Raw genomic sequence first — 12,074 nt, forward strand, 5'->3', positions numbered from 1 at the left:
CAGACAGAACTCGGGATTATAAAATCATTGTTAAGGCACAGGTGCCAAAGTTTGAGGTACAAAATGATAAGGAAATAATTTTCAGTGCTTTGTGGCCAAGCAAGAGGAGCTAGTGACAGTCCAGTTATTTGGCAAAAGGATTGTCAGTAGTGATCCTCATAAATAGCCTTTTCTGTCCATTTCTGCACAATCTAAAAAAATTTTTTAATTACATCTTCTATATTGACGTTAAAGATAAAGGGAGAGAGGAATGGAAGAAAGGGGAAAGGAGAGGAAGAAAGGATAGGGAAAAGAGTAAGAGAGAAGGCTAGAAAGGGGGAAAAGGGGAGGAATGGGAGAAAGGAAGGGGAAGTAGGGAAGACGAAGAAGAGGAGGAAGGAAGGAAGTAGGAGAGGAGAGGAGGTAGAGAAGGGAAAGAAAGAAGAAGGAGAAGAAGGTTTGTTGTAAAATGAGGGAAAAGAAAGGGTAGAAGAGCAACCCGAATATAACTAAAATGTCTTATTTTTATGCTTTCTTTAGAAAAATATGTATATGTATGATCAATTATGGATAGAAGAATGTACATTTACAATATGTGTATAAGAATTTTTTTTTTCAAAAGAAAATAAAAGAAAGGGAAGATACAGAGTATTTTCAAACACGGGATTTGTTTTACAAATGGTTGCATGACACAGTTAGACATTAGGAGTTAGAAAAGTATTATTATATAAGCAAATTGACCCAGACAAATACGCTATTCACCAAGCACTTGTGCGTGTAAACTGAAAATGTATTAATAACCTGATAAATAGCCTTTTCAATCTTCTTTTTCCTCTCTACTTTCTAGGGCTGGTTTGCTGGTAGGAATCTTGCCGTCTCCCAGGTGACCACCAAATATGTTCTGTGGGTGGATGATGACTTCATTTTCACAGCCCGCACCAAAGTGGAAAAGCTTGTAGATATCCTTGAGAAAACTTCCCTGGATTTGGTGAGTTCCTGCCCCGTGATTGCTTTTCCTGGCTCTGGATCATTTATTTCACCATGCTGTCTGGGAATTAAAGATCTCATAGTTGGTTTAGAAACGTGAAGGCAGACTTAGTCCGTGGCTGTGATTTGAACATCTTTATATCCCATAAGATGAAGTGAATCAATTTTGAGTTGATAAAGAGACTAAAAAAAGGGGCTCATTCCTTTCTTAAATTTGCAAAAGTCTATCACACATTATTTTTGGATGTAGCATTGCTTAAATCTCTAGTTCTTGATTGTGGCTTAATTTGTTGAAAGGTATACATACTGATTTAAATAAATCAATATTTCACTAAACCTGTTATAGCCACCTACTCCAGCAGATTCTAGGCAGTTTACAAAATCTAAGTTAAAATAGCTAAAAACATAACGAGATCAGAAGACCTCTCACTCCTACCTATTCTGTTCATCTCTTGGTTCTGGTTTCAGAATAGTTTTGAAATCATAACCTATGTAGTTTTTAACATTTTAATTATTTTTATTTTATAATAAACATTTTATTATTATGTCGGCTGACGACCCCCAGGGGGAGAGCCTTCTCTGTGGCGGCGCCCACCCTCTGGAACAACCTCCCCCCAGAGATACGTACAATAACAGACCTCCGGATTTTTCGTCGGGCCCTGAAAACCCATTTATTTCAACTAGCGGGGCTGGCCTGAGTTAATTTTAAATTGATTTTAAATTGGGTTATTTTAATTTACGGCCAATAATATTTAATTATTTTAAATTGTTTTTAAATTTTGTATGTATTGTTTTTTACTCTGGCTGTTCACCGCCCTGAGTCCTATTCTGGAGAAGGGCGGTATAGAAATTTAAATAAATAAATAAAAATAAATAAATAAATTTTTGACTTATTTTATAATTTCTTTTTTTTTTTTGAATCACGTATTGTTTATCAGGAAATATTTACAGATGCTGTAAATTGAAGATATATAACACTTCACTGGTACAATGTAATTTTTTTTTAAATTTTATTAACATACATAAATCATAATATATAATATATAACAATATACACAATACAAACGATCAACGAGTGCTCCCCCACCCCTCGGGATCATTCCTGCTTCCAAAATCTTAAAGCTTCTTCTGGTGGTGGCATCCCCCTTCCTCCAGAAAACACATATATTAGGAACTGTTTCCAGATTCCATTGAATTCATTTACTTTCATTATGCCCCTCCTTACTTTAATATTACAAGTCAGTTTATCATTTATGGGAATATCCCATACTTCCTTATACCATTTTTCCAAACAATAATCACCCCGTGTCTTCCAGTTCCTAGAAATCATTAACCTTGCTGCGGTCAACAAATTTGTTATCAACTCTTTAGTCTCTTTTTTACACTTTATATCTTCCAATAGTGAGAGTAATGCTACCTTTGGTGCCTCTTCTACCTTTATTCCTACAATTTCTTCAATCTCCTTAAACACCATCTTCCACAATTTTTGCACAAATTTACAATCCCACCACATATGTAAATACGTTCCTTTTTCCCCGCAACCTCTCCAACAGTTATCTGAATAGTTCTGATTCATATTGCTTAATCTAACCGGAGTTAAGTACCACCTCCATACCATTTTATAATAATTCTCTTTTATTCTTACTGACAGATTTCTCAACACTCTTTGTTGCCAGATCCTTTCCCAACTCTGTTGCCCTATTTGTATCTTCAAATCGGTTTCCCATACCATCTTTCCTAAATTTTCCCTCTCCTCTTCCTCCAACAATATTTTATAAATTCCACTCATTAAGCCTTTTATCCCTTTATTTTCTTCCTTTACAGTTTCATTTTTTCAATTAATTCCTCGAACCTCGTTAACTCTCTACACTCTCCATTTTCTCTTATCCAGTTTTTAGTCCATTGTTCCAGTTGGCTGTAATTTAACCAAGACAACCGTTTTCCTCCTAGAACCTCTTCCAATTCCCCACGTGTCCTCATTCCTCCTAACTATTCCCTTAGTTTCATTTTATTTTTCTCTTTTAAAATTTTATTCACTTTATGCTTCAAATTCCCTTCTAACTTCTTTTATAACTTCCCTTTTACAACTTCTAAGCCACTCAGAGTCACCTTATAGGGGAGAGAGGTGGCATAAACATTTAATAAATAAATAAATAAAAGTGAAACAAAAATGGGCATTAAAACAAAATTAAAAAGGTAAGAGTAATGAAATAACCTTCCCCCAAGAAATCTCCCTCCCCCACCATCGCAGATCAAACCCACTTCACATGCACATACAGGCGCAGACCATCCAACCCAGTGGTGGGATTTAAAATTTTTTACTACCAGTTCTGTGGGTTTGGCTTGGTGGGTGTGGCATCACTTGGTGGGTGTGGCTTGGTGGGCATGGCAGGGAAAGGATACTGTAAAATCTCCATTCCCTCCCCATTCCAGGGGACGGTTACTGCAAAATCCCCATTCTTTCCTGATCAGCTGGGACTCGGGAGGCAGAGAATAGATGGGGGTGGGGCCAGTCAGAGGTGGTATTTACTGGTTCTCTGAACTACTTAAAATTTCCACTACCGGTTCTCCAGAACTGAATCAGAACCTGCTGAATACCACCTCTGATCCAACCTCAACATTATGGTTTGTTTTCCGCAGGTGGGTGGAGCCGTACGGGAGATTACAGGCTTTACCACCACATACCGCCAACGGATCAGCGTGCAGTCTGGTACTGAGGAGGGAGATTGTCTGCAAATCCGCCAGGGCTATCACCACACCATTGAAGGTTTCCCTGATTGTGTAGTCACTGATGGAGTAATCAATTTCTTCTTGGCACGTACAGAGAAGGTGTTGCAAGTTGGCTTTGACCCACGCCTCAACCGTGTTGCCCACCTTGGTGAGTGATGGTGCCAGCATGGGAGACCCTAAGGTTGGACCCGTGTCTAGAATAGAACATAGAATAGCTTTTGTTTCCTATATAGAAGATAATACAGGTAGTCCTCAACTTGCAACAATTTGTTTAGTGACCATTCAAAGTTACAACGGCACTGAAAAAAGTGACTTATGACCATTTTTCACAGTCGGCCCCTAGGGGGAGAGCCTTCTCTGTGGAGGCACCTACGATTTGGAACGAGCTCCCCCCGGAGATACGTAGGATCCCGGATCTGCGCACCTTCCGCCGCGCGCTTAAGACTTTTCTATTTTATCAAGCTGGCCTGGCCTAAATCTTCCCCCTTTTTAAATGTGGAAATTTTAAATTTTTAAATTTTAAATTCGTCTTATTTATAGGGGCATGGGTAAGGCGTTTTAAATTGGGGAGCCATTTTGGATTTAATTCTGTTTTAAATGTATTTTAATGTTTATATTGTATGTTTTTTAATTTTGGCTGTTCACCACCCCGAGTCCTTCGGGAGAGGGGGCGGTATAAAAATCTAATAAATAAATAAATAAATAAACAGTTACGACTTTTCCAGCATCCCCAGGATCATGTGATGAAAATTCAGGCGCTTAGCAACTGATTCATCCTTATGACCATTGCTGTATCCCAAGGTCATGTGATCCACTTTTGCGACCTTCTGACATGCAAAGTCAATGGGGAAGCCAGATTCACTGAACTACCAGGTTACTAACTTATCAACTGCAGTGATTCACTTAACAACTGAGGGAAGCAAGGTTGTAAAATGGGGCAAAACGTACTTAACCGATGTCTCACCTAACAACAGAAATTTTGGGCTTAATTGTGGTGTAAATCAAGGACCACCTGTAAGAGAATCCAAAGCACATAATCAATCAAAAGGGTGAACTTGGGTTTCCTTTGATGTTCGGATCCAGTGTTTCTCAACCTCCCACAAATTGAAAATGTGTGGACTTCAACTCAGTGTTGCCTGGAAAATGCTGGGAGTTCCACACAACTTAAAGTAGTTGAGTTTGAGAAACGTTGTAATCTTAACAGATGCTTGAGTCAGATTTGTGAGTGTCAACGGGATCTGCAGTAAGTTCTTATTTATTTCATTCAAAGTGTTAATTGGCCCATTACAACTTCTGCTCAACTCAACAGGAAGGTTCAAAAAAGCATGCACAGAAGGATTGTCTGTTGAAGAGTCATAGGCTTATGCTAATTTTTGTCCTTCGTTCTGGGTTGTTCTAACTGCAGAGTTCTTCATTGATGGCCTGGGTATTCTGCATGTCGGTTCCTGCTCCAATGTGGTGGTAGACCATGCCTCTAAGATCAAGCTACCGTGGCTAAAATCGGTAAATGAGAAGCAATATGCCAAGTTCCGCTATCCCAACTCGTCGGATGACACACTGAACACCAAACAAAGCCTTTTCTACTTCAAGAACTATTTCAAATGTATGACAGGCAATTAGTCTTCAGTCAGAGGGTGCTGAGCCCCACCCTTGACAACTGGCTAAGTCCTCAGGTGAGTGGAGTCTCGGACAGCCTGCTCTGGCAGCTAGCCACAGCTCTTGGCAAACAAGCTTGCCCTGTCCACTAGCCAAACTCAGGGAAGCTTCTACATTCTCAGGCCTGAAGAGCAACTTGAGAAATGAACTTCATGCTGCTTAAAACAACAACCACAACAACAACTGTGTTGTAACAGAATTAATTGGACAAGCCATCTTCCAGACCTTGTTGATAAAAGGAGGATTTTGTCTGCTTGTCATTTTGTCATATTTTGCATCTGAACTGAACCATATTCCACGGGGAACGCTTCTGCAAGAGGCTGCCCCATGAAGTCTGGGTCTTTATCCGTCTCCTGATTGAGGGCAGGCATCTGCCTCTATTACACCAAACTCCCTTTCTAAGTTTGGATTTGTGCATACCTATAGGTCACGTCAAAAACTTGCAAACTCTGGCAATATCCCAGCATCCTTTACCTCCCTTTAACTTAAACCACAGAAGGGGACAGGATCAGAGGTGGATAAACCTGAAATTGGGGAGGGGGGGCTTTCTCTAGCGTCACAATTTTTGTGCCAAGGTTTTCAAGTTGAGCCCCTCTGTCCCAGGCTCCCTCCAATCTCAAATGGGACATCGTTCTGGGATATTTGGAAGTGCCAAATGATGAAAAGCCACCACCAGGGGGAAGCCTTGAGGTGTGCATTGCAGCAGAGCAGCCTTGAAAAGCCACAGAACTCCTGGCTGCACTCCAGACTCAAGGTGCTCCCAGATTTACACCAAAAATGACCAGAAGTGCACGGACATTGGAGAGAGCAGCTTATTTTCTATGGGGATAACTTTTTTATACTGTGAAGTAGAAAGATTGTCCATGACAGATTGCCAATATTTTTTTTTTAATATTGACAGATTGCCAATATTTTTTTTTAATATTTTTTTTTAAGAATCCATTTCCAAAGTTTCTTCTCATTCCTTAAACTTCTCCATCCCAGGTCTGTGGCTTTTTAGTGCCAACCATGGAAACTTGTTACACCACTGCTTTTCCTAAAACTATTATTTATTAGGGAGGGTTTTTTTAAACAACACCACCACCACCACAAATCAGGGCTGGGAAAAGGTCCTATACAATAGTTCCATTGCATGGGCTTGGCTCATATCGTACGTAACCCAAGAGGCTGTAAACACTCAGGCACCATTCTTCCTTCTGCCTATGTGTGTCCTTCTTCCTGGCAGCTGGGCTGTCGATTTCATTAAGATAAAATTAGCTAAGTACCAGCCTCACAGGTTAAGGTACGGGTGCACTTTTTAGCACAGGGAGTGAAAAAAACCAGCGAGGTATGGTAAATTTCAAAATCTCTGTAGCACGAGTGGTATAGGAATTCACACAGACTGATTCACAAAATTGTTTCTTGCTGCAAAAGGACAAATTCTTCTTTCCTCTGAGTTGCCCGATGAAAAAAAATGTAAAAATATTTGGGTAGGATACAGTTGTTGGACATAAGATAGGAATTGGGTATGGCTTAGAAGCCATAAGTACAGCAACAATCGTATTCATGCTCATATGGGAATAAGCTGTACTAAGCACAATAAGACTTTAAGTACGATTTTAATTGGAATTAAATCCTCCTCACACCACCAGAACAATGCAGTAATAAATTAAATACACTTAAAATGCTTTTTAAAAATGACATTGCATTTTTACACACACACACACACCCAAAGTAAGTAGGAAACAAATTCCATGTGATAATGAAATCACATTGCTCCCCTACCTGAAATGCTAATTTTGATAAAAGTTCAAAAGCTTGTTTTGTTTATTTACATATTTATTGTTCAGGGATGGATGCACAATCAGCATGCAACTCTGAGCTGGTGCAGTCCAAGAAAACCTTAGCTATAGTAGTTGATGCTGCTGAAGGTGTAAAATGGGTCCTGTCCCTTTTGAGTAAGATGGAGATCTCCAGTTGCAAACACTGATCAATAACCTAACCCAAGGAATGGTGTCTCGGTTCTGAGTGTTCACAATAACCTGTGGGTTATCTGCAAATACTGTATACCCACCCACTAAAGAGAAACGCAAGCTGAGGAATATAGCTTGGGTCCTAGGGCAGGTATATACTGAATCCAAAATGTGAATCAATTCATTAACCATGTTTAGCATGTTGGCTGAACCTCTCTAGTGAATCAAAGGCTGTTAATGCATCTATACCCTTTGGTCCTACCGGTTCCACCAGCAGTTCTGGTCTGAGAGGATCTCTCTGGCAAAGAAAAGGAAAAAGGAGATGCCCCAATATAAAAGAGTACCGTATTTTTCAGACTATAAGACGCACCGGAATATAAGATGCACCTTAGTTTTTGGGGAGGAAAATAAGAAAAAAGCTGATTGGGGGTAGATCGGCCTCCCGGAATACCCCCGATCAGCTGTTCCCAGAGATAAACTTTAGCAACAGATTTGTTGTTTGTGAGCTCTGCGCCTTGCTTTTTTTTCAGCCTCTGAAACCTCCGTTTCAGAGGCTGGGCGGGGCTACATTTGGACTATAAGACACACCCAGATTTTCACCCTCTTTTTGGGGGTAAAAAGGTCCGTCTTATACTCCGAAAAATACGGTACTTTGACAAAATTGGACTTCATTTTATTTCTGGCAATCAAACTTTTCTGTAATCCCCATTGAGCATTCTTTCCTAGGCTCTTTTCCTTTTGGGTTCCATGGCTTATTCTGCAGTGACTTCAATTTTTTTTCCCCTCAGGAAAGTAATAAAGGGTTGTTTTTTTAAAAATACAATTTTGTTTAGCTGCTGTGTTCTAATAATTTTCTGGTAAGGGTTCAAGAAGAAAGGAACCAAGACAGGTGAGTGCACGAAGTAATCCTGACACTTCAGATGTGGACTCTGCAGGCCACGGAAGTTGTAGCAGGGGGAAGAACTGCTAAATCTAAGAGCCTGCCTCTTCTTCCCAATCTGCTCTTTCCTTGACAGTCCATTCCTGACAATCCAGCCTTCCAGTAGCAGGAGAAACGTGGTCTCGTTGGCAGCCTGCTGCCCTTTCCCAAATCTCTGTGGTCTCAGATGGCTTTGTCCTGGTAGATCTCATTGTCTTTTAACCTTGGCAGGAAGAAAAGTTATACCCAGATGGTGGGATCCTTCTGTTCCACGTTTTCCTGAGGAAAAACCAAATTGGAGTTATCCATGAGGCACTGTGCCATATAAAAAAACTACTGTAATACCTTCCCAGCTCACGTTACTTGTTAAGCTCTGTGCCTCAAGGGTGCTTTTTTCAAGAGGCAACTGACCTCTTGAAAAAAAGCACCTTTGGGACAACAATGACCTGGATGACTAAGAATCTCCATAGAGAACTCTGTGCCTCAAGCCTACTTAGGGAAGTGCAGAGATTCCCTCCAGTCAGTGGATGCAATCCCTGCTAAGAGTAGCAGTTGGATTCTGAGGGTGATCTGAACTTTCTACATCTAGAAATAATGATTGTGGTACAGGTAGTCCTCGACTTAACAGCAGTTCATTTAGTGGCCATTCAAAATTACAACGGTACTGAAAAAAGTGACTTATGCCCGTTTTTGACACTTACGCCCATTGTACACCATTGTAGCATCCCCGTGGTCACATGATCAAAATTCAGAAGTTTGCCAACTGGTTCATATTTATGACGGTCGCAGTGTCCCGGGATAGTGTGATCCCCTTTTGCAATCTTCTGACAAACAAAAGTCCATGGGGAAGCTGGATTCACTTAACAACCACGTCACTAACTTAACAAATGCAATGACTCACTTAATAACTGTGGCAAGAAATGTCATAAAACAGGGCAAAATTCACTTAACAAATGTTTCACTTAACAAACAAAAATTTTGGGCTCAATTAGGGTCGTAACGTGAGGACTACCTGTACTTCTATATAGCTTTTGAAGGAGCAAATATGGCTAGTTCATCAGAACTGTGGGGTGGGGCAGTGGTGAAATGTAAAATTTGTTACTACCAGTTCTGTGGGCATGGCTTGGTAGTGGTGGTGGTGTAATATGACTGAGTGGGTGTGGCCAACTTTTTTTTTTTTTTTACTCTTAAAACCATTTTTTCTACCGCTTCGGCTGAAGAGGTTGTAAAAAAAATGCTTTTAAAGCCTCTGACGATCCGAGCTGACTTGCCTGATCGGCAGATGCTTTTTTTTCCTTTTAAAAACATTTTTTTATAACCTCTTCGGCGGAAGAGGTTGTAGAAAAAATGCTTTTAAAAGCCTCTGATGATCCCAACTGAGCTGCGCGATCATCAGAGGCTTTTTTTTTACTTTTAAAAGCATTTTTTCGGCCAAAGAGGTTGTAGAAAAAATGCTTTTAAATTTTTTTAAAAAATCTCTGATGATTGTGTGGCTCAGCTGGGCAATTGGGGGGGCAGGGGCAGAGATTTTTGCTACCGGTTCTCCAAACCACTCGCCTCCATCGCTACCGGATCGGATGATAAGACTCAGGCTAAATTGCTTGTATTTACAGATTTATCTCATGGGAGGGACACTAAATGACAGTGATGTCATTTTTGAGAGCTTTTGAGAGCTGGGCTACAGTTGCCCAGCCATGCTCCCTTTCCTCACCTATGCCCCTCCCAACAGCCTGAATAGAAACCAAGAGGAAAAGAGGCTTCCTTGTTTTCTCTGCTGACTCTCGGACCCTTACCGTGGCTTGCTGGAGGTAGGAAACGGCATCATGAACAGTGACAAAAATCTGCTGAGGGGTGAGATGATGCATGAGGCCACAAAAACTCAAGGTCTGTAGGACGTTGGCTAGGTGGATAAGAAGAAAATAGAAGTCACTCAGGTCTCATGCCACCTGTGGGGCTCAACAAGCGATGGCTTGCATGGGTACAGTTCCTTCACACTAGGGATGGTCCCTTCCTACCTCCACAACACAACAGAATCTGTACATGACCCTGATCATGTACATCATGGGATCTTGGAAAAAGTCCGATACTGTAATTACATGGGTGAGTAAACTGGTCCTTCAGATCAAGTTGAAGCACTTCTGCATCACCGCTCTTTCCAAGGTCCAATCTCTCATAAACCAGTTGGAAACAACTTGAGCTTATTGTTGTTCCAGCATTCTATTCAGAAGAGCTGAGGAGGGCAGCGAGAAAGCCCTGTTGCATGTCAGCTGTCAAGAACCCCTTCTCCCCCACACGAAGTCAATGGGGAAGCTGGCAGGAAGTTGAAAACAGGTGCCTGCCTTAACGACAGCAGCTAAGGTGCTAGGATTGCTATGTGACGTCATGCGTCACCCATTATGACTGCTGTGCTTAGCGATGGCAAATCCTGTCCCGATTGCCACTGTAAGCCAAGAACTACCTGCATGGGGTGGGGCTTGAGCATACAAAAGGGGCGGAGCTTGCTTTGCAGTGTCATGTGGGGCTGCTGTTTTCACTTCTGACAGATGCATCAGATCCCTTGGATATTTCTGGACCCTACTGAAGTGAAACTACTTGTTCAGGTGGTCTTCTTACAAAGTTTATTTAAAAGGCTGTAAGGAGAGGGAGAGATGATTCAACACAAGTAGACCACACATCTAGAGATTGGGCATCTACCACATGACACCCTTTTCCAAAACTGATGTCTGTGAATCTTGGTTTGAATTACCCATAACAATCACAATGGCTGGGTTTTTTTTTAAAAAAAAAAAACCCAGATATAATAAAATGGTGATGCAATCACTCAAATAATCTTCAGCTCATCTCCTTGGCTTTGATGCCAAGTTAGGTGATTTGTTGGAAACAAATCCATAGATTTGTTGCCATAGATTTCTGGGTCTGCATCAGATAAATGGCTCCATCACCTATATTCTCCTTTGTACGTGAGAATCTATCCATGCAGAAAATGTATAGGATCTCTCTTGTACATGTAGGATTGTACAGGTACTTCTTGGGCTTCCTGTTGAGGGAATTGACAGTGGTCCTCTTGATTTTGTATTTAAGGAACAAGTGAAGTGGGCATATCCCACCAATTGAAAAATGTATACCCTTTCCTGAGGAAATAGACAACTTCTTAACATTTAGATTTTGAAAAAAAAAGAAAGTAAGTAAATTAGGCTAGCTTTTTCCTGCATGCTAGCTTTGAACTAAAGCTCCCATATGGGATTTCAACTAGAGACCACTGAAGTTCTAGTCTAATGCCTCCTCTGAAGACTGAGGAAGAATGAAGTAAAATAATAGGACGATTGATGGCACTTCACTCACCATTACAGGCAGACAAATGTATCTGTATGCCGGCTTTTTGACATTCCACACACACCTAAAAGACAAGGAAACATTTGTAAAGAAACTTATGTGAGGGCTTCCAACCACCACAGGTACACCAAAGCACCAATCTGATGGCCAAGATCCTGATAAACAATGATCTTTTATTAATTCTGGCACAAGGCGGAGGCACAGTTTGTGTTCCACCCCATAGTCTATTATAAGGAGTCTATTATACTGGGAGCAGCTGTTTTTCCAATTCAGTACAAAAAGGCACGACTCTAGTTCATTTGTTAATATCACATTTTAAAAACAACCTATTTAGGCCCTGATGAATTATAATCCTCCTTAAAGGGCAGCGTGAGGGAAGAAGAACTTTATTTAAACTGACCCAGCACAATGCAGATGCGGGAGGCAATGCTGTCTGGAGTGAGAAGCAAATGGCTTTTCTCTTTTGTGGAAAATCATCCTGTAATTCTGGATGTTTGCAGGCCCAATATGTCTGCAGA

At 40.8% G+C, this 12,074-nt stretch overlaps 2 protein-coding genes across 4 annotated transcripts in view; one reads left to right on the forward strand and one right to left on the reverse strand.

Annotated features, from left to right (window-relative positions):
- The window catches only part of B4GALNT1 (beta-1,4-N-acetyl-galactosaminyltransferase 1), a 93,546-nt gene extending 87,835 nt beyond the window's left edge, over nucleotides 1–5,711 (forward strand). For all 3 annotated transcript variants that reach the window (XM_070937978.1, XM_070937977.1, XM_070937976.1), the window contains 3 exons: nucleotides 827–967; nucleotides 3,607–3,844; nucleotides 5,102–5,711. In XM_070937978.1, coding sequence (XP_070794079.1) covers nucleotides 827–967; nucleotides 3,607–3,844; nucleotides 5,102–5,316 — 594 coding nt within the window. In that variant the 3' untranslated portion in view covers nucleotides 5,317–5,711. The remainder of the gene's footprint in view (nucleotides 1–826; nucleotides 968–3,606; nucleotides 3,845–5,101) is intronic.
- Nucleotides 5,712–6,973: 1,262 nt separating this feature from the next.
- Nucleotides 6,974–12,074, reverse strand: part of LOC139312840 (solute carrier family 26 member 10-like) — a 30,435-nt gene continuing 25,334 nt past the window's right edge. Inside the window, exons 16-18 of the mRNA XM_070937975.1 lie at nucleotides 11,566–11,620; nucleotides 10,017–10,123; nucleotides 6,974–8,502 (exon numbers count right to left, since the gene is read on the reverse strand). Of these exons, the coding sequence (XP_070794076.1) occupies nucleotides 8,464–8,502; nucleotides 10,017–10,123; nucleotides 11,566–11,620 (201 nt within the window). The 3' untranslated portion in view covers nucleotides 6,974–8,463. The remainder of the gene's footprint in view (nucleotides 8,503–10,016; nucleotides 10,124–11,565; nucleotides 11,621–12,074) is intronic.

This window comes from Pituophis catenifer, unplaced genomic scaffold, assembly GCF_029215685.1.
Source record: "Pituophis catenifer annectens isolate HBS135680 unplaced genomic scaffold, rPitCat1.0.hap2 SCAF_2, whole genome shotgun sequence".
Classification (NCBI taxonomy): domain Eukaryota; kingdom Metazoa; phylum Chordata; class Lepidosauria; order Squamata; family Colubridae; genus Pituophis; species Pituophis catenifer.